At 41.5% G+C, this 23217-nt stretch overlaps 1 protein-coding gene across 4 annotated transcripts; it reads right to left on the reverse strand.

Moving 5' to 3' along the window:
* Positions 1-2024: 2024 nt before the first annotated feature.
* prkag3a (protein kinase, AMP-activated, gamma 3a non-catalytic subunit) lies at positions 2025-21574 on the reverse strand. Of its 4 annotated transcripts, none has more exons than XM_080423047.1 (12): positions 21184-21574; positions 19927-19966; positions 19185-19285; positions 18040-18121; positions 17051-17109; positions 11401-11461; positions 11091-11145; positions 10723-10849; positions 9840-10005; positions 5912-5949; positions 4972-5118; positions 2025-2353 (listed from the first exon to the last, which is right to left on the reverse strand). In XM_080423047.1, the coding sequence occupies exons 2-12, from the start codon at positions 19937-19939 to the stop codon at positions 2237-2239; spliced, it is 966 nt and encodes a 321-aa protein (XP_080279173.1). In that variant the 5' UTR covers positions 19940-19966; positions 21184-21574; the 3' UTR covers positions 2025-2236. The 4 variants fall into 4 exon arrangements, with proteins under 4 accessions (XP_080279173.1, XP_080279172.1, XP_080279171.1 ...); XM_080423046.1 differs by lacking the exon at positions 21184-21574 and adding an exon at positions 20373-20502 and having other exon boundaries at positions 11416-11461; XM_080423045.1 differs by lacking the exon at positions 21184-21574 and adding an exon at positions 20373-20502.
* Between the last annotated feature and the right edge of the window lie 1643 nt (positions 21575-23217).

A 23217-nucleotide genomic window follows, 5' to 3' on the forward strand; every position in this document is an offset into this window, starting at 1 on the left:
GCTATCTTTGAATAGCCAAAGACGTCTTAAAATGACACAGATGCGTTCGCTTGTCGGTCTTAATGCGTTGTTAATGATGACAAAGGACTTCATGAACGAGGGTACAATTCATCCAGCTTCTGTTCTTGTGATGGTTCAGTTCAGCTCCACCGTCTTCTGTTTCTAGAACACAGACAAAGAATAATGGACAAAGAACATTTACATGTTTTCAACATAACATTGCTTATTTACATACAATATTGGACGTTTGTCATATTAATTCTCAGACAGGATTTCATAAGTCTATGCATGGTGTCTGTATATACATGCATGATATTGCGTATTCGTGTGCATTGTCTGATTTGTGGCAAGCATTTTCTTTATTAACTGATAATCTTGATAATCAGCAAAAGCTACGGTAAGGTACGGCAAGGTTAGGGTTGCCAACTCCCAGAGATTGAAATAAGGGACACCTATCCTGGGCGCGCGGCAAAGTCGAGCGGCGGAACAACATTTTGGGGGTCAAACCCACCAAAACCCAGGAAATGCATAGAAAACTATGCATTGTACCTATAACACAATACAAACACAATGGTCTTACACCTGCATTAGGCCACTATTCAGAATTTTTTAATTTTTGTATTATTATTATTATTATTTATTTTTTCAGTATGCACCTGCCATCTTGCCATACACAATTGACGCCCCTGTTTATATGTAGGCCTACAAAACACATCAGGTAATCAAGCAGCAAAAACATCAACATTAAAGGAAGCATTGAATTCATGTAATTGGTTTAGTCTTTGTCACATTCCTGAGACAATAATTTGATGACCGGCGGAAAGATGCTAATGTATCCGGTAGGACACTCAAAGGAGACTCTTTGTGTCTCCTACCGGAGAGACCACCGGTCATCAAATTATTGTCTCAGGAATGAGACAAAAACTAACAAAAAATCAATTCCTTTAAAGGAGGAGTTCACCCAAAAAAGTACTTATTTTCTATCAATTGCACACCCCATGAAGCCTTGTTTTTGTTTTTGTCGCAGTCCTAAGCCAATAATTTGATGACTGGGTGTATTTCCGGTAGGAGACACAAATAATCTACTTTGTGTCTCCTACCGGATACATTAGCCGGTAGGAGACAGGAATCAAATTATTAGCTTAGGAATGCGACAAAAATTCAAGGCTTCATGTGGTGTGCAATTGATAGAAAATAAATAATTTTTTGGGTGAACTACTCCTTTAAAGACCAATTTTTTTTGTTTATTTGTGTGTGTGTTTATTTGTGTGTGTGTGTGTGTGTGTGTGTGTGTGTGTGTGTGTTTATTTGTGTGTGTGTGTGTGAGTGTGGCCACTAGGGGGTGCAGCTTGTATAGGAAGTGGCAGCAGGAACTACAGTGGTGACACAACAGGTGCATAATATCCAGTAGCAGCTGCTGCTGGTTATTATGGCCTCTAGTTGTTACAAACCTATCTCCATATTCTTTGTGTTTTTTTTCCCGTAAATTAACGCCCTACTTGATCATACTACAGCGTCACACAAAAGCATCAAAAGTTGCAGATCTACAAGCTAGAAACGAGATGTATTCTGTACCTGCCTGGGTTCCAGGACTGGGGCTCAGGCCTGGGGAAGAGTGGCAGGAGACGAGACAGCGTGTCCCTGGGTGTTAGGACAGGAGGGGTCAGGGGTCAGGACCATGGTCTGGGTGTTAGGACAGGAGGGGTCAGGGGTCAGGACCATGGCCTGGGTGTTAGGACAGGAGGGGTCAGGGGTCAGGACCATGGCCTGGGTGTTAGGACAGGAGGGGTCAGGGGTCAGGACCATGGCCTGGGTGTTAGGACAGGAGGGGTCAGGGGTCAGGACCATGTCCTGGGTGTTAGGACAGGAGGGGTCAGGGGTCAGGACCACGGCCTGGGTGTTAGGACAGGAGGGGTCAGGGGTCAGGACCATGGCCTGGGTGTTAGGACAGGAGGGGTCAGGGGTCAGGACCACGGCCTGGGTGTTAGGACAGGAGGGGTCAGGGGTCAGGACCATGGCCTGGGTGTTAGGACAGGAGGGGTCAGGGGTCAGGACCATGGCCTGGGTGTTAGGACAGGAGGGGTCAGGGGTCAGGACCATGGCCTGGGTGTTAGGACAGGAGGGGTCAGGGGTCAGGACCATGGCCTGGGTGTTAGGACAGGAGGGGTCAGAGGTCAGGACCATGTCCTGGGTGTTAGGACAGGAGGGGTCAGGGGTCAGGACCACGGCCTGGGTGTTAGGACAGGAGGGCGTCTATACCTGCAGGGCTCAGGACCATGGCCTGCAGCAGGTCAGACAGAGAGACGATGCCTTTCACCATGTCCGTCCTGTCCACCAGAACCAGCCGATGGACCTGCATGGGGGAAGCAACGCACGGACATTAGAGCACCCCGCGTAGGCTGGATTACAATTCTGACTGGGGCCATGGGGCCCTTTACTAGCACCATAATACTGTTGCTAATCTACATGGTTCCTTGTCAACTTGTTCCATGTGTGTTGTATTCCATAGGGCTGGACCACACATGGACAGATGACATCATTAACTTAGTTGCGACGGCTGTTGTCCCCCTTGAGTAAAAGATTAACCCATTAACTCTCTCAGTGCCAATGAAAAAAAAAAAATATTGCGAACCATGCCAACTTTTTTCTTTTTTTTTTTCAAAGTAAAAAAAAAGTGCTTAGGAAGCGAGATACAGCCTTTTTCAGTTATAGGTTAAACAAAGAGTGGATGGAGCTGCAAATCTTCAGATAATGATATCTTGGGTTCTGAACACTTTTTTCAAAAAAAAAAAAAAACCTTTTTTTTTATTTTTTTTTTTTAAACTCGGGATTTCTCGTTCTGGCACTGAGGGTATAACCCTAAAACTCGGGATAACTCTGGGTCTGGCACTGAGAGAGTTAAGATCTGAGACGATTCTTTAAAAAAATCTAAATCCTAACAGTTTTTTGAAAAAAAAGAAAAGAAAAGACGTTTCAAAAATAGCAGATCTACAAGCTCGTAGCGCGGCACTCGGTGCCGCGCTATGAGCTTGTATATCTGCTATTTTTGAATAGCCAAAGACATCTAAAGTGACACAGATGCGTTCCAGGTATCAATGGGTGAACCGTTTCTAAAATAAATTTAAGGTGTTATACATTTAAAATGTAGTTATAGAGGGCAATTACAATGCATCAAGGCATATAATGGGATCCAGCCAGGGGATCCTTTTAAGATGCGTACCCTCAGCTTTGAGCTTTTGCAGTCTAAAGGTCCTTTCACACGGCAAGCGGCCAACGCGGCTATGTAATTCATTTTCTTTCTTTTTTTTTTTTTTTTTTATCCCATGATTTTGTAACCCTTATTTTTCACCCGGTGCCAATTTTCTAAGTGATCCTGGGCACTACACTCCCCTCACCAGCCTAGGGAGGCCAGGGCCGAGCTCATGCATCCTTCAATGCATGAGAGCCAACTGACCTTCTTGTCACCTGACAGGGGAGAGTTTCCCTGGTAGGACGTAGCGCGTGGAAGGAACACGTTATTCCAACCAGTTCCCTTCCCCTCCATCAGGCGCCCCGGCTGTCATGGGGGAGGCGGTATAGAGACCAGGATTACTACATGTTTTTGTGAGGGTATTAACTACCCTAGGAGACACGGGGAGAACATGCAAACTCCACACAGAGTAGGCCCTTTCACCAACCCCACCTAGGGTATGGGCACTGATGACGCGGAGGAGAAGACACGCCCCCAGCACCCACAGCGTCCCCGGCGGGAATCGAACCCAGGACCTTCTAGCTGTGAGGCGACAGCGCTACCGACTGCGCCACCGTGCCCTCTTTATGTAATTCATTTTCAATGAGAGGCGGGCGATTATTTGGGACGTGCGGAGAAGTTGAGGGGCGGCGGTGAGGCGGGTGAGGCGCGGCCCGGTGAAATTCTCACGCGCGTGCTCGTTTGTGCACACGCGCGCGGGCGGCAAGAGCTGGATTGTGATGAGCTTTTCTTTTCACCGCACCGCGCAGGAGGACAAAAAAACAACAAGGATCGCGGCGCGATCACCGCTGGTCCGAGCGGTGCCGCCCGCGTGAACCGCTTGCCGTGTGTTACGACCTTAAAGGAGTAGTTCACCCAAAAAAATTACTTATTTTCTATCAATTGCACACCCCATGAAGCCTTGAATCCATGGATTTAGTTTTTGTTTTTGTGGCATTCCTAAGCTAATCATTTGATTCCCGTCTCCTACTGGCTAATGTATCCGGTAGGAGACACAAAGTAGATTATTTGTGTCTCCTACCGGATACACACCCGGTCATCAAATTATTGTCTTAGGAATGCCACAAAAACCAAAATAAATCCATGAATTCAAGGCTTCATGGGGTGTGCAATTGATGGAAAATAAGTCATTTTTTGGGTGAACTCCTCCTTTAACACATTGAATGCCAGTCGCGTAGATCTACGCGAACCTATTTAAAGCCGCAGCGTGCCAGTCGCGTAGATCTACGCGAACCGCCGATTCCCATTGAAATTGCCCCAGGTGCACTTTCAGAATTTTTTTGATCCATTTCCGTTTCCGGTTTCCGGTCGGAAACAGAATTATTCGGGTTCCGTTTTTTTCGATCGTATCCGCTTCCTGTCTGGGATCCTGTTTAAAACTCGATTTTCTCGGTTGTTGTTTTTCTCCTCGCTGATCACTGTTTAGCGTTGATCCACTGTATCTTCAAGATGGCGGCTCGCATTTGGAAACTATTTTCGCTGGCCGTTTCTCACAGATCCGCTGTGTGCTTAGAACCAAATGAACGCGCACTTTTAACTTATTTAGCGAGGTCTGTGGCGACATGAAAAAAACAAAAAAACAACAATAAAACGCTGGCACTGGTGAGTACATTATGAGATTAAACTCTGGCATGGAATGTGTTAAGACCGTCTGCAGGCCCTCATTGGGTTAGGGTTAGACACATAGAATACATTATGGTAAGATGCATACAGTAGGCTACCTCAGCCTTGACGATGCGTTCTAACACCGTCTCCAGGGCCTCGTCGGGGTAGCACTTGATGACTCCTTCCACGAAGCACGTCCTCCTCCGCACGGCCTCCTGCATGCTCATGTCCAGGTTGTCGTAGGTCTTCTGTGCCGCCAGGTTCTGTCCATTCAACGTTTACATGAGAACGCTGCTTGTTCGGGGCTCACTCGCCACACAGGGCAGAGGTACAGTTACACGGTCCATCACAGTTTGGTTCCCAAAGTCTTTACATGGGACAACTGGCGGCCCGGGGCCCACACGTGGCCCCCACCTTGAAATCAATAATATATCAGAATACTGATATATTATTGATTTCAGCTGTTACAATTCCAAACATGACCCGCTTTAATTACTTCAGTCTATGTTAGTAGCTTAATGACTAGTGTTACAATGTTAGTCTTTTTTTATGTCCAGTGTATTTGTATTTAAGTTCATAAAGTTAACATAAGTATAACTTATGCATTTGAAATCAAATAAAAAACGTTACTTTTCCAATTCGAAAATAGCAAAAATAGCCGAAGCTCAAACGCTATTTTTGCTACTTTTGAGTGACATTAGAATGACGAAGTAGGACATTAATTTACAAGATAAATTAAGTTAAAATATGGAGATAAGAGGTTTCTGCAAGACAGCAACAATATACAATATGGCCTCCTGGAGTGGAAATATAGTGGCCCTCTCCCTCTCCATCATCAAAGTTGCATCACCTCTGTCCTACATGATCATGCTACAGCATCACACAAAAAGCATCACAAGTAGCAGATCTACAAGCTCGAAACGCGTCGCTTCGCACCACGTTTCAAGCTTGTAGATCTGCTACTTTTGATGATTTCGTTTTGGACATCTCAGGTTTCCACCCGACAGAGGCGGCTTAATAGATTAAGTTACTGTATATATAAAAATAATTACTTACAATCACATCAAACCTGGAGTACAGAGCCACCACTTTGCCTGAGGGAGGAGACAGCATTTGGAAAGTATAAGTTATCTGAACAAAACATTATACTTATAGACCATTGGTTCTCAAAGTGGGGTCTGGGGACCCCCAGGGGTCCTTGGGGTGATGGGTACCAGGGGGTCCCCAGCTAAATTGGTTAATAAAGCGTCACAATCATTTCAACCCCATAATCCATATTTTATTCTTTGGGCTATTCAAAAATAGCAGATCTACAAGCTCATAGCGTGGCACCGAGTGCCACGCTATGAGCTTGTAGATCTGCTATTTTTTTTTTAATAGTGAACATTTGTGCAAATCTTTGAATATATATGTTTTTAAAGCTAACATTTGTAACTCAAATCTTTGCTTCTGGGGGGTCCCTGGAACAACATATTTTGAGATGGGGGTCCGCGGCCAAATACAAATCATTTTGGGGGTCCTTGACATGAAAAAGTTTGAGAACCACTGATATAGACAACATCTATAAGTATACATCTTGTACTGTAACAATGGTAACTGGAAAGCTCGCCACAAAACACACTCCCCCCCCTTTTCTTAGCGGACCACTGGTCCCCATCGGTTCTTGGATTCTTGTATTAGTTTTACTGAGGTTAAAGTTAGGAATAAGGTTAGGTTTAGACATAGTTTTACTGAGGTTAAGGTTAGGAATAAGGTTAGGTTTAGACATAGTTTTACTGAGGTTATAAGTTTAGGAATAAGGTTAGGTTTAGACATAGTTTTACTGAGGTTACGTTTATGAATAAGGTTAGGTTTAGACATAGTTTTACTGAGGTTATAAGTTTAGGAATAAGGTTAGGTTTAGACATAGTTTTACTGAGGTTACGTTTAGGAATAAGGTTAGGTTTAGACATAGTTTTACTGAGGTTAAGGTTAGGAATAAGGTTAGGTTTAGACATAGTTTTACTGAGGTTATAAGTTTAGGAATAAGGTTAGGTTTAGACATAGTTGTACTGAGGTTAAGGTTAGGAATAAGGTTAGGTTTAGGCATAGTTTTACTGAGGTTATAAGTTTAGGAATAAGGTTAGGTTTAGGCATAGTTTTACTGAGGTTAAGGTTAGGAATAAGGTTAGGTTTAGACATAGTTTTACTGAGGCTAAGGTTAGGAATAAGGTTAGGTTTAGACATAGTTTTACTGAGGTTATAAGTTTAGGAATAAGGTTAGGTTTAGGCATAGTTTTACTGAGGTTATAAGTTTAGGAATAAGGTTAGGTTTAGGCATAGTTTTACTGAGGTTAAGGTTAGGAATAAGGTTAGGTTTAGACATAGTTTTACTGAGGTTAAGTTTAGGAATAAGGTTAGGTTTAGACATAGTTTTACTGAGGTTAAGGTTAGGAATAAGGTTAGGTTTAGACATAGTTTTAGTGAGGTTAAGTTTAGGAATAAGGTTAGGTTTAGGCATAGTTTTACTGAGGTTAAGGTTAGGAATAAGGTTAGGTTTAGACATAGTTTTAGTGAGGTTAAGTTTAGGAATAAGGTTAGGTTTAGACATAGTTTTACTGAGGTTATAAGTTTAGGAATGAGGTTAGGTTTAGGCATAGTTTTACTGAGGTTATAAGTTTAGGAATAAGGTTAGTTTAGACATAGTTTTACTGAGGTTAAGGTTAGGAATAAGGTTAGGTTTAGACATAGTTTTAGTGAGGTTAAGTTTAGGAATAAGGTTAGGTTTAGACATAGTTTTACTGAGGTTATAAGTTTAGGAATAAGGTTAGGTTTAGACATAGTTTTACTGAGGTTACGTTTAGGAATAAGGTTAGGTTTAGACATAGTTTTACTGAGGGTACGTTTAGGAATAAGGTTAGGTTTAGACATAGTTTTACTGAGGTTATAAGTTTAGGAATAAGGTTAGGTTTAGACATAGTTTTACTGAGGTTACGTTTAGGAATAAGGTTAGGTTTAGACATAGTTTTACTGAGGTTATAAGTTTAGGAATGAGGTTAGGTTTAGACATAGTTTTACTGAGGTTACGTTTAGGAATAAGGTTAGGTTTAGACATAGTTTTACTGAGGTTATAAGTTTAGGAATAAGGTTAGGTTTAGACATAGTTTTACTGAGGTTATAAGTTTAGGAATAAGGTTAGGTTTAGACATAGTTTTGCTGAGGTTAAGTTTAGGAATAAGGTTAGGTTTAGACATTAGCCTCGTGTGGCCAGACAATATCACACGACACACTGCGTGGATATTAGTCTGGTCCCTATCAACGATAAAAAAAATTCCAAGGGGCGGTTACAAAAAGATCCAAACGGACTCCATTGGTTAGACCTAAACCAATCAGAGCAGTGCTTCCTTGTTCACGAACTAATCAGAGCAGTGCTTCCTTGTACGTCATTGCTCCAAATAAGGTGATAAGCCCGCCCACATTTGGATACTGGGCCCTGGTTGGCTCCACACCACTGCGGAGGGAGAGAAATGGAATCTCTATGGAGGGGGGCCAGACCTAATCTGCCGAGGGCTAAAGTGCGATGCGATTTTGCAAAGGCAGATTCGGCTGGAACCAGGCTATTTAGACATAGTTTTACTGAGGTTATAAGTTTAGGAATGAGGTTAGGTTTAGGCATAGTTTTACTGAGGTTACACGTTTAGGAATAAGGTTAGTTTAGGCATAGTTTTACTGAGGTTATAAGTTTAGGAATAAGGTTAGGTTTAGACATAGTTTTACTGAGGTTAAGGTTAGGAATAAGGTTAGGTTTAGACATAGTTTTACTGAGGTTAAGGTTAGGAATAAGGTTAGGTTTAGGCATAGTTTTACTGAGGTTATGTTTAGGAATAAGGTTAGGTTTAGACATAGTTTTACTGAGGTTAAGGTTAGGAATAAGGTTAGGTTTAGACATAGTTTTACTGAGGTTACGTTTAGGAATAATATTAGGTTTAGACATAGTTTTACTGAGGTTACGTTTAGGAATAAGGTTAGGTTTAGACATAGTTTTACTGAGGTTACGTTTAGGAATAATGTTAGGTTTAGACATAGTTTTACTGAGGTTACGTTTAGGAATAAGGTTAGGTTTAGACATAGTTTTACTGAGGTTACGTTTAGGAATAAGGTTAGGTTTAGACATAGTTTTACTGAGGTTACGTTTAGGAATAAGGTTAGGTTTAGACATAGTTTTACTGAGGTTACGTTTAGGAATAAGGTTAGGTTTAGACATAGTTTTACTGAGGTTAAGGTTAGGAATAAGGTTAGGTTTAGACATAGTTTTACTGAGGTTAAGGTTAGGAATAAGGTTAGGTTTAGACATAGTTTTACTGAGGTTAAGGTTAGGAATAAGGTTAGGTTTAGACATAGTTTTACTGAGGTTAAGTTTAGGAATAAGGTTAGGTTTAGGCATAGTTTTACTGAGGTTAAGTTTAGGAATAAGGTTAGGTTTAGGCATAGTTTTACTGAGGTTATGTTTAGGAATAAGGTTAGGTTTAGACATGGTTTTACTGAGGTTAAGTTTAGGAATAAGGTTAGGTTTAGACATAGTTTTACTGAGGTTAAGGTTAGGAATAAGGTTAGGTTTAGACATAGTTTTACTGAGGTTATGTTTAGGAATAAGGTTAGGTTTAGACATAGTTTTACTGAGGTTATGTTTAGGAATAAGGTTAGGTTTAGACATAGTTTTACTGAGGTTAAGTTTAGGAATAAAGTTATGTTTAGGAATACCTGGTGGCGACCGTTCCGAGGTGGCCGGATTTGACCCGGGCCGAGCGTGTTTTGCGGCGACCGTTCTTGTATTCATAACGATTACTATACAGTGTCCGTTTGACTCTGAGAGACAAACAAACATTACCAAATGGACCCCTGTGGTCCATTTGGTAACGTTGGTTCACTCTCAATGAAAAAACGAACACTCCCAATGAAAGTCCTATATTTAGAACAGGACATTGGTTTCAACAGCGTGCCATACCCTGTTCGTCCACCACGGGGAGCGCAGAGACCCTCCTGGCTACGAAGATGGAGAGGGCGTCATAGACGGAGGCCGTCTGCAGCACCGTGGCGATGTTCTGGAACGTTCCGATGCCCAACTCCTGGATGGGCTTCTGGATGAACTGGGGTTTGGGGACCATTCCTCCCTGACCACCACATCCAAGCAACAAGTGTGTTGTTAAGGGTCTAATTCTGTTTGTTTGTGGCTCTTTGTGACTTGCTAGCCCAGTGGTTCTCAAACTGGGGGGGTCACCCAGGGGGGTCCCCACATGCATGGCCATATTGTCAAATAATATAAGAAAGAGGCAAACATTGTGAGTCAAACTAAACGTCCTCCTACAATTCCAACTGGGGTCCCCAGTTCAAATATGATTTTATTTTGGGAGGGTGCCCAGTTCAAATATGATTATTTTGGGAGGGTCCCCAGTTCAAATATGATTATTTTGGGAAGGTCCCCAGTTCAAATATGATTATTTTGGGAAGGTCCCCAGTTCAAATATGATTATTTTGGGAAGGTCCCCAGTTCAAATATGATTATTTTGGGAAGGTCCCCAGTTCAAATATGATTCTTTTTGGGGGTCACGGCCTGAAAAGGTTGAGAACCACTGGACTAGCCTATAGGACACCATGCTTTTTAATTACAACAATCTGCTGATTTGGTCGAGGGGGAGTCATAGCCCTCACAAGTCACATATTTATTCCTTTGTAAACTCTTAATTGATAGAATAGGCTAAACTAAAAGGATAAATAACAGTAATAATACATCATTTGCAACAGGTAACGGAGACTGCAAAATATAGCCTGGTTATTTATTTATGAGCCCAAAAACCTTATGATTCGTGATTACGTCCACGTTTGCTCACAAATATATGCAGGAACTTGAGGATTCTCTTGTGGGTCAGAATGTGCAAGACGTTCCCCGACTTTGGGTCGATGACGGGCAGCCTGTGGATCTTATACTTCAGGAGGGAATAGATGGCTTCAAACAGGCTGGAGAGAGGAGAGGAGAGGAGAGGAGAGGACTGAAATAAGACAGAGACAGAGACAAATGGTAGGAATGTCCCACTTGACCCAACAGGAAATGCTATACCTGCAGTAAACTATTACCAAACTAGGGGTCTGGATCTGACCAAGTTCGGCTATTTTCACAATATTTATCTGTGGAACCGAGTCAAACTACAATTCCTACAATTCCAAGTGCTTGTTCAAATATGATTAGATCATTTCCTACCTTGCTTCAGGAGAGATGCTAATGAGGAAGTGATTAGAGTAGTGCAGGTACACATCTGAGAGAGTGACACACACACACACACACACACACACACACACACACACACACACACACACACACACACACACACACACACACACACACACACACACACACACACACACACACACACACACACACACACACACACACACACACACACACACACACACACACACACACACACACACACACACACACACACGAGGGTGAGTCACAACAATAGGCGTACACAACGACAGCATGTACTGGTCCTATGAAGGTCATTTACTTTGAAATGTATCACCTCTCCATGTCTCAATCTTATGGTTCTCCAGCTCATAGATCTGGACCTTTCAGGGGAGAAAGGAAAAAAGCAGACATTAAGGGTTTGTTTCAGCCGTATCAGCGTCCCCCCCCCCAGCAGTGGTGTAAAGTAACTAAGTACATGTACTCAAGTACTGTACTTTAGTACACTTTTGAGGATTTTTTACTTTACTGGAGTATTTCCCATTTTCAGTACTTTTACTTCTACTCCACTACATCTCAGAGGCAAATAGTGTACCTTTACTCCACTACAATTATATGACAGCTTTAGTTACTTTGCAGATTTAGTTTATTATCACAAAACATACATTAACCACTTCAGCCCTATATATATATATATATATATATATATATATATATATATATATATATATATATATATATATATATATATATATATATATATATATATATATATATATATATATATATATATATATTTGGCTATTGTGAGCTTGTAGATCTGCAGCAATCCTCTACACCAAACTCGCACCAGGAGCGGAATTCTGCTTCTGTGTTCTGAGAAAGCTGTATGGTTCTGATTCTACTTAATGTTCTAAATCAGTAGTTCTCAGACCCCCATATCTATTTGGCCGCATAGCCCCCCCCCCCCTCCCCCATCTGAAAATGTTTTGTGCCAGGGACCCCCCAGAAGAGAAGATTTGAGTAAAAATAAAAACAAAAACATATAACAAAATAATTCAAAAATACTTCAAGAACGTTAATTCGATTCTTCAAAACATTTTCAGTGAGCTTGTATATCTGCTATTTTTGAGAAACCACTGTTCCAAACCACTATTCTAAACCCTATAGGTCCTTACACACCGGGGCGAATTCTTCATGCAAATAAATACGTTTTTTTTTAAAACCTTATAAAGTCAATACAACCGTCCACATCAGTTTCGCGAAGCGAAAAAGCGTCTTTTAATTATTCGGAACAAGTCCGAATTTTGCGTATATTCGCATATTCGCCGGTGTGTAAGGACCTTAAGAGTTTTCTGAAAAACAGTATTTTGTATTTAGCTATACAGTATAGCTCAAATCTAAAATGACACAGATGCTGTCCTGGTTTTAACAGGTTAATAACTCTGAGAGAGGCGAAAGGGCCTTTCTGTGTGGAGTTTGCATGTGTCTCCTAGGGTAGGTACCCTCACAAAAAACATGCAGTAATCCTGGTCACTATACTGCCTCCCCGTGTTCCTTCCACGCGCTACGTCCTACCGGGGAAACTCTCCCCTGTCAGGTGACAAGAAGCTACGTCCTACCAGGGAAACTCTCCCCTGTCAGGTGACAAGAAGCTACGTCCTACCAGGGAAACTCTCCCCTGTCAGGTGACAAGAAGCTACGTCCAACCAGGGAAACTCCCCCCTGTCAGGTGACAAGAAGCTACGTCCGACCGGAGAAACCCCCCCCTGTCAGGTGACAAGAAGCTACGTCCTACCAGGGAAACTCTCCCCTGTCAGGTGACAAGAAGCTACGTCCTACCAGGGAAACTCTCCCCTGTCAGGTGACAAGAAGCTACGTCCAACCAGGGAAACTCTCCCCTTAGTCCGTGAGCCAGGACCCCAAAAATGGGGTCATCATTACCATCTGGGGGGATTAATTCTCATAGTGATTTTTGGGTAGGTATACACCCCTAGAGCTAGGAAAAATGTGATAGCCTTGCATCGGTGGTAGCTATCTGTGTGTTATCACTCCTTTTATAACCACAAGCCAAAACACAGTTTTCAAAATCCGAATGAAGCATTCTACTTCAAACTGATGGTTCTCTCTTATTATTGACCCTTTCTCTCTGAAAAATTGTTGGGATAAAGCTCAGACTATATATTGTCCAGAAAGGTTGTTAAAATTTGCATATCTACAATATTTTTCTATTACAGGCAGTGACAACATAGTGACTATATGTGACATAAGATGTACTTTGGTTTTAATGAAAGATGGAACACAAAGGGTTCCTTTGTAAATTACCTATAGATTTAAAACCATGTTTACATACATAGATTCTAAGGAAATGTATTATGAAATTCAATAAACAGAATATAGTGCAATGGGTAAGAAAATATCCAAAATGGCCACTAAACACACGCCTGGCAATTTTTTACTTTTAATCCGCTTGTCTTAGAATACCTCTGTTTAATACCTATTTTTTAGGGTTTTCATATGTAGAATCCATTCCTGATGTTATTTTTTTAATATCAGGTCAATCATGTCAAAGGTCAGGTCAAGGTTAAAATTGACCTCTGGGAGAACAACAAATGGAAACAACTTGATGAACATTCATGGTTCACTATTCATGATTTTGTTTTGTGAAAAGTGTCATTAACATGTCACAAGAACTGGTATTCATAATAACATGAATGTAAAATGATATAATCTAATGTCAAATATGTATTGCAACTACATCTGTATTCTCCAACCCACATCCTGTTCTACCTCATCCTTACAAGTATCCTCCTTATTAACATCACTCCTCATCTGTAGCTTGAACATATCATCAGTAACCATCTTCACCAGAGCAGTTACAGTACATCAGTGATGTACTTCTCACTCTCTGTGCCCTAAATTGATATTGCACCATGTCACATAGCTCTGACGGTGGGGTCACCCTTAGCAATGACAGGAACAAGAATATCCTAGATCTCCTATCCAAATTTTGTGACATCAAACGACTTGTCAGGTGGGGCTTGGTGGTCTGCCACTTTCCACAACATCACTTGTAAATAAATGAGCCCACATCTGGTGCAACAGGTTGGTCGGTGTTGGAGAAAGGGCCATTGACTTGTGGCACCCACCTCACCCAGCACATCAGGGTAGCCTGGGAAGTTCCCTGCCAGCAAAGTGTAGTGTGCTCTGATCTTGCCTTTGTCATACATATAAGACTGTCCCATCCCAATGCTCCATCTATACTTTACACTGTAGGTCCACCTGATACACCCCAATACACAGCATACAACAGGACAAGAACATCAGTGTAATCACTGAGCATGTGTATCACACCCTTTCCAGAGATGGCTGCATCAGGGATATAGGAACTCATGGTGATGTCTGCCTCATCATGACTAAATGCAGTATCTATCGTCAGCACTGAAGGTGTACAACATGCTCAACGGCTTCTGCTTAATGTTCTTACTCTTCATGATGACATCTCATGTGGGTAAAGGACATTACTATTCACAACAGCATGGGGGCAAATTAGCCAAGGATGGGATTGAAGAGATGATCTTTCTGTGTGTGAGGAATCCTACACCCCAATATTTTATGACCAAGACACACCAGTGCTTCAACTCTCCCTCTGTTTCTGCACATTTTGGGGAAGGCTTCAGTCCACTCCACTCACATGCATCATGACAGCATCTTTCCTGATCGTTATGGCAGTCTGCTCCCCAGACTGGTCAGCAGAGACAGTGATCCAGAATCCATCATGGTGCCGACAGACAAGGTCTAGCTTAGCCTCTATGCTATGGCATGGAGCACATGCATCTTCAGCAGGCACTGGGTTAGATATCAAGCACACTGCACATGGCCAGCATGGAAGAAGTGCTTCAGTCATGTGCTTCATGAGAGAAAAGGTGAAGTTAATGTCAATGTGTCTCCCTGCGCATTCAAACTGGTGGATGTGAAGTGTAGGAAGAAGTTGTCTACCCACTGTCAGCCAGTAGGATGGAGATGTGCAGTGTCCAGGTAGGCTACTGCTGTATCTGTTCAAATGTCTTTGGCCAAGTTGATAGAAACCACTTCAGAGTGCTGCTGATACACTCAGGACTGACCACTGAACTTGCCTGTCATGTTCTGCAACCACATGCATTTCCACTTCCAGTGCTGAACCTTGCATCAGTTTTGCAATGCAGCTGAAGAATGACTGTATAACATGCATCCCACCGGGATGCACAATTACATTATAGAGCTTATATACCTGCAAGGTGTCAACAAACGGCTCCATGTCAATTGTGAGGTGAATAGGGCCTGCTGTACATGTCAACCAGTGACCATATCTGCTGCCTGCTTGGACACCTGGTTGGACGATAAGGTGCGAGAGAGACCTTGACCTGACCTTTAGCACATAGGCCAAAGACTGACCAGCAAGTCAAAATATAACATTAGAAATAGATTCTACACCTATGAATGCCCCCCCCCCCAGGTCCCCATATGAATCACGTTCACGAAGTTCACAGATTCCCTCACACAACTGCAATATTTTGTTGTTTTTAACATAATTTAGTACAATGGAACATCACCATGGGATGGACACCATCTTTAATTTGGCAATAAAAAATTAACTGATGGTAATTTCACTGATTCAGCCATATTTCTTGAACCCTAAGACCTAGTTTTAGACACCAAAACCACCTTTCTAGGTTGAACAGTATCATAAAGCCATTTAAGCTCCTGGCATGTTCTTAAGCATGCCTAGACGTACCAGAACCAATTGAAAAACCTTTTGTATATTTTTTTGGGGGGGGTTAATAGTATGTTTTCATATATTGACCCATGTAATTTTCGCCTAGTGTTATAACATAAAATGCATGATAGCACCCATAAAGCTACCATTGGTGCAAGGCTATCACATATTTTCTAACTCTAGACATGCATACCTTGACAAAAATCACTATGAGCATTAATCCCCTCAGATGGTAATGACCAACCCCCCTGGCTCACGGACTGTGACAAGAAGGTCAGTTGGCTCTCATGCATTGAAGGAGGCACGAGCTCGGCCCTGGCCTCCCTAGGCTGGCAGAGGGAAGGTAGTGCCCAGGATTACATAGATAACTAGAAAATGTGCTCCTCGGAGCACAAGTCTCCACCAGCAGACCCGTGCTATTTTAATAGCACGGTCGTCTTGGTAGAACGGGTCGTCTTGGTAGAATGCGCGTGGTTTTTGGTGTTCTGCAGGGGCGACTGAATATGTAGTGTCTGCATCTAAAAAATGTTCTTCTTGAAGCAATGTGTCATATGGGAGTCCTCGTAATTGACTGGTTTGTTCAAATGCTTGTCTGTCTTCTTCATCTTCATTGTCTTGAACAGTTTCAGCAGTTGATTGGTGTGTTTGATCTATGTCAGTTTTCTCTAGTGCTACATAATGTATTTGATCAAGGTGGACAATTGTTACAGTATTAAGACTTCGGCCTTGTTGTGGGATCAATTCAACTCTATAGTCCTCTTCTGTGTTACTGTTGTAGATGAGTATGCTTTCTTAGCTTTGGCCTTCTGCGCCTTTGCTTGACCAATGTTAGGTGTTCTCAGAGGGACACACACACGCACGGACGGGTGATTTGTACTGGAAGGTACTGTTCCAATCAAGACTGATTGATCCTGTCTTACCTCACTTAAACAAACATAAATGGCTTTTTGAAGTGACACACCTATTTATAGGATTTTATTTCGTCATGCGTCTCGCTAGCCAATCAAAAGCATTGGTGACATAACATATTGTCACGTGTCACGTGAAGCTTGACCAATGTTAGCTTGGCTAGGGGGGGGGGGGACACACAGCGGGACGAAGCGAAAACATACACTCCGCCTCCGGCGGAGACAATTAGCACTGGGTGTAAAAAAGTAGGGGTTACAAAAATCGTGGGATAAAAATAAAGGTAAAAAAAATAACTCTGCATACACACCATTGGAGATTTGTAGTAGCGATGAAGAATGTTGATGAAGTCTGTAATAGTCAGCATACCTGTAAGAGAAACAGCCTTCAGTATATATAGTGTGTTTCAGTTATTTATAACAGTGTTTTAGCTCAAAGACACCCCTGTAAATAACTTTAAAAAATAATAAATAATACATAATTTTACTTGTAAGGGCACGGTCACACCGCACTTTTATTTTACCTCTGGGGTGGAATCTGCCAATGCTTTGACAATGCAAATGCGTGGATTGGAGTGAAAGATGCACAAGACCAAGAATCCACGCATTTGCATTGACAAGTCTATGAATTGAATACCAAGGCCCTCATTGGAAACAAGACCGCAAGCACTTTCATGAACGGACCTGTTAGACAAAGTATTTTAAATGTAACTGTGCTGTTTTACATTTTTTGCCTAATAAAATATTCAATCAATCAAAACAAAGCATTGGCAGATTCCGCCCCAGAGGTAAAATAAAAGTGCAGTGTGACTGACCGCGCCCTAACTGAAGTGATGCATTCCAAATATCATCAAAGTACTCTGCGGCACCCCTGGACCCTAGGGTGCCACTTTGAGAAACACTGATTTATAATAACAGCGTGAGACATTTTAACCCATTCAAAAACTGGGAAAGAATCGTTTAAAAAATAGTTAGAAAGTAGTTAATATACTGTCTAGCATCACAATCACTTTAACTACTTGAACCATTATTTTACACTTTTTCAAAAAAAGCAGATATACAGTAGAACTGATATTTTGTCAAAAATCGTGAAATCTTTAAATATATATATTTTTTAAAGCGAACATTTGTAACTCAAATCTTTGATTCAGGGGGGTCCCTGGAACAACATATTTTGAGATAGGGGTCCGTGGCCAAATACAAATAATGTATAAAAGTTTGAGCACCACTGATAGTATAGCAACATGCGTTTGTCAGAAAACTGTTAGGATTCAGAAGACATTTGGGTTTGCCCTCTTACCCACAAACCTCTGCAGCTTGTTGTCCCATAAAGGTGCAGCTCTCAAACCGTTGGCCAGCAGAGCGAAAAACGCCTTCTTGACCTGAAAATAAAACAACAACAGGAAAATATTAAAGCTCACATACGTAAACTAAAAGCAGTGGTGTGAGAGGTGGAAGAGTAACTTACTACCAAACATAGAATAACTCATTATGCAGAATGGTTCATTTTCACAATCATATTATTGGATTGTAACTACAGCAGTAATGCATCAATGGGTTCATCACTTTAACCCATTGAGACCTGAGGCTGCGGACCCCCATGTCAAACATATTTTGTTGTCCAGGGACCCCCAGATCGAAGCAAATATTTGAGTTACAAATTTTCACGATAAAAAAAAAAAAAAGATCTACAAGCTCATAGCGCTATGAGCTTGTATATCTGCTATTTTTGAATAGCCAAAGAAATCTAAAATGACACAGATGCATTCCCGGTCTTAATGGGTTAATGTTACTGCTGATCAAGTATGTTTAAATATAAATAATCTAAGTCTGCAAAGTAACTAATAAAACAAGCTACAGTAGGTAAATACAGAAGAATATGGCCCCTGTCTAAGTCTTAACCTACCCCCCCCCCCTATTTCATTTTCTTCTTTTGTATATATTTTTTTCACTCTTCATACCAGTAACATGTAAGCTGATTGTATGACATTCTGTATAGTAGTGTGTATATCTGTCTGTCTCTTATATGTCATCATGATTTGTGTGCATGGGGATCTCATCTTAAACAAGCTTAGTGCTTAATGAGTCTTCCAGTTTAGTAGACCTTGTATTGTGAATTTGTACTTCCATGTACTGTTATTCTCATGTCTTACTAAATAAAAGTACATCAATCAATCAATCAAAAGAATCAAGACATTTTAGCACTCAGGTAAAGTAAGTACCTGAAAACCGTACGATTGAGTAAACGTACTTTTCACAAATTATGTTGAGGGGCTTTCAAATGATGGGAGAGTCCCCCCAGAGTTACGGGGTCCTTGAAATGAATTACTTCTTAGTTTTAGAAGCACTGGTCATAGATAAGGACCCTCTCGAAAAGGAGATGACACATCTCAAGGGGTTGATCCTTCTAATAAAAGGTACTATATAGATAGACAGAGGTCTTACTTGCAGCGTTGTGTCAAATATGACCAGTTTACAGCTGGTAGGAATGGCATCGTAGCAGCAGTGGCTCTTCATGAAGCTCATGTAGACGTTGGCATCGTCCTCTGGATGGAGAGACACGTGATCACATACAATACCTTACTGTTTGTCACATGAGAAACCCTAAAGATGGTCTGACCTTACAGGACCTTTAACATCTAAAACCATTTGGACCTCTGGTGTGTCTCTCTCTCTCACACACACACACACACACACACACACACACACACAGTCATTGGTTCCGTAAACAAACCAACATACAGTATAAGTGTACACAGGGTATCTGCACATTTATAAAGTGACAATTTAATGACTTGTAAGACCTTTTCAATACCAAATTGGACAAATTGGCAAATATGACCTAAGAAAGAGGCAAACATTGTGAAAATAGCCGATCTACAAGCTCACGAGGCCTCGCAGTGTGAGGCGTTGTGAGCTTGTAGTTCGGCTATTTTCACAATGTTTATCTGTGGAACAGAGTCAAACTAAATGTAATGCCTACAATTCCAAGTGTTTGTCAGGCTGGGGGGTCCCCAGTTCAAATATGATTATTTTGGAGGAGGGGTCGCATCACTGAAACGTTTGGGAACCCTTGCTATACGTGACTGGCATGCACTGGTACTGGTATGTACACACACACACATACACGCATATGCACGTGCGCAGTCGCACACACACGCATGTTAAAAAGACAAATGCACTGTACCTGCTTCCTGCATGTCCTGCTTATCTGCATGGAATGAGACCTACATACATACAGCAAACAGACAACACAACATCAAACATATTAATATTAATGAGACCTACAGCACAGACAACACAACATCAAACATATTCAACGTGTAGACTGAGAGTAAACTAACCTCTCCACACCACAGTTCCACCAATGCTTTCAACATTTTTATTGTTTACCATAAGTACAGTATTAGGTTATCTCTCTGTCTCTGTGTCTGTCCTGTGTTTAATAACAGCTGTATTGCCCGACAACTTAATCGATAAGGGTCTATTTATGCACACATGTACACACTCTCACACACACACTCTCTCACACACACACACACACACACACACACACACACGCCATGCGCACCCACACCCACATAGGCACATGCAGACACAAGCATCTATAATTACAGCTTGAACCGGTCTTACCCGTTTGGGAAATGCCATGTTTCTTCTTCCATGTAACAAGCTGCATTCAAAGCAAAGCTAACAGAAAACGTGCCAGCCTGTGTGTATGTGCCGGTGTGCCTGGGTGTGTGTGTGTGTGTTTGTGTGTGTGTGAATATATGAGTGAGTGTACACAGGCAGGCAGCTCTTCAGAGCAGCCTCTTCCTGCCAGGCTGCTTGGATCTATATTAGGAGTCTCAAGTGGTATGTGAGAGAGGCCCAAAAGCGTGTGTGGGGGGGGGGGGGGGATAGGGGGGAGTGGGACAGCTCTGCTACTGTGGGTGTTCCTTCCCTTGCTTGCTTCCCGGCCGTCCACCATAAAGCAGGTTGTTTCAAAGAACAGCCAGTGGTGGAGGAACGCCGATTTATTACAATGTTTTTTTGACTTGAGTAAAAGTGCAAACGGACCGTCACCAATGTATATTTAAAGCAGCCATACACAATATGCAGAATTTCACAATTTGTTTCCAAACTATTTCAAACTGTGTCTGTAATTTTTTTTTTTTTTAAGAAATAGCTAATCTAAAAGCTCAGAACGCATAATGATATGACACGTTGTGAGCTTTTAGATCTGCTATTTCTGAATAAGTATAACATATGGCTAATAGGGTTAATGCATGCATTTTGGCCAAATAACTAGTAACTGAAGATTTCAAATAATTGTAGTGGAGTCAAAAGTAAAATATTTGCCTCTAGTACATATATACAGTACTGTAATTAAAGTATAAACTCTTGAAACATTTAAATAAACCTAAAGAACCTGAAACTGTTACTTTTAGAAATGCTCCGTTACCTTCCACCACTGGGATGAATGGGGCTGAGCTCAGTGTGAACCTTGCAGGATGCGGGACGGTAGCCACGGCAACCCAGGGCTGCGTTTTAACTGGTCGGAGAGGCTGCCTGGTTGTGTCCTGAGGTGTTGCTGCTTCCTGTTCCATTGTCGTCATGACGCTAACAAACAGGAAGTCGTGCACAAGGCCTCTCTGTTCCTTCCATTGTGGCAACAAGAAACGTTTGGCCAGACGTCATTAGTCAGCCTCTGTAGAATGTCAAGTAGCAAAACGTTTCTGTCGGGTGGAAACCTCATATTATGTACAAAACTGTTACTTTTCAGGAAATGGAGAAAAAGCATGGGTTCCCAAACCTTTGAGGCCGTGACCCCCCCAAAATAACACGCTGTGAGCTTGTCGATCGTCTATTTTCTGCGAAAGCTTTCATCACGATAACAAAAAAACAGAAAAAAACACTAGCCCTGAGGGACTCCGGTCATTGGTCAACCATGTGGGGTTTAAGTGGTTAAAGGGATAGTTCACCCCAAAATGACTTATTTTCTATCAATTAGTCACCCCATGGAGACTTGAATTCATGGATCGTTTGTTTTTGTCTCATTCCTAAGACAATAATGTGATGACCGGCAGCGGTTCCGGTAGGAGACACAAAGAGTCTCCTTTGTGTCTCCTACCGGAACCGCTGCCTCACCGCTGGTCATCAAATTGTTGGATTAGGAATGAGACAAAAACAAATAATATCCATGAATTCAAGTCTCCATGGGGTGACTAATCCATAGGGGGAAAAAAAGAGTCATTTTGGGGTGAACTATCCCTTTAAGTATATTTTAATGCAAATACGTTTGCACTTTTACTCGAGTAACATTTTGAACGCAGGACTACAGAGTATTTCTACACTGTGGTATTGATGTGACACTGATCTTTGTAGAATACTGGGTGTTGTGTCGTCGGCTAAGCACGGTGAAATATCCACACTTGCATCCGATTTATATTTAGTTGTGCAGCAGTTTCGCGCACCAAAAACTAAGATCTACAAGCTCACATCACATCGAGACATGTTGTGAACTTGTGGTTCAGCTAGTGTACGTATAAATCAGACATCAGTGTAACATTACATGGATTCAGATATCGAGAGAGATTCATGACTGCCACATGTGAGGTGCAATCACAATTAAATAGTTACTCACCATCGATGGTTAATGACTGGTTCCCCAACTCGGAGGTTCCCGAATACATGATTAGCTTAATGTGCAACATGGTTTTCTCACTCAACGGTAAACAAACCAACATACAGTATAAGTGTATACAGGGTAAATCCGTGTACCTTATTTCTTGACTTGGTTTTAGAAACAAATATTGAAAAAATTTGTCATTTTTCAATTTTTTGACTTTAAAATACAGATAATGAAAAAACAAGCCATTTTTCCTTTTCCATTCTGGATTTTATTTTGAAAATCAACTGAAGGAGAAAATGATAAATAGACACTCCAAAAGGGCTTTTCCCATTTTCTCAACCTTTGATTCAGAGCCACAAGTTAGAAATTGGTAAAATGAGCCATTATCCATTTTTTGACTTGGTTTGAAAATACAAATATTGAAAAAACAAGCCTTTTTTCCTTTTTCACTTTTGGATTTTGAAAATCAACTGACCGAAAGGTACACGGATTAGGGTATCTGCACATTTATAAAGAGACAGTTTAAGGTCTTTTAAGACCTTTTTAATACCAAATTGGCCAAATTGTCAAATATGACCTAAGAAAGAGGCAAACATTGTGAAAATAGTCGATCTACAAGCTCACAACGCCTCGCAGTGTGAGCTTGTAGATCGTCTATTTTCACAATGTTTACCTGTGGAACCGAGTCATCGGTCATCATGATCATGCATGCATCAGTTCAAAATGTCATAACTCCACCCCTGAGCCGCCACAGCTTAAAAGGTGCGCGGATAGGCCTTAGGTTAGATCACATATTTTAATAGCTTTTTTCTTTTAGATCTGACGTTCATAGTGACAGAACACTATGCAACCAAAAAACAAAAA

This window comes from Gymnoscopelus braueri (assembly GCF_963280865.1).
Source record: "Gymnoscopelus braueri genome assembly, chromosome: 24".
Taxonomy (NCBI): domain Eukaryota; kingdom Metazoa; phylum Chordata; class Actinopteri; order Myctophiformes; family Myctophidae; genus Gymnoscopelus; species Gymnoscopelus braueri.

Bases quoted from the DNA above. Each gene is read 5' to 3' on its own strand.
- prkag3a (XM_080423045.1), bottom strand. The intron at 17,110-18,039 runs GTAAGAGGGCAA...TTTCTCTTACAG, and splicing joins CAAGCTGCAGAGGTTTGTGG to GTATGCTGACTATTACAGAC. The intron at 10,006-10,722 runs GTGAGCAAACGT...TGTGGTGGTCAG, and splicing joins TCAAGTTCCTGCATATATTT to GGAGGAATGGTCCCCAAACC.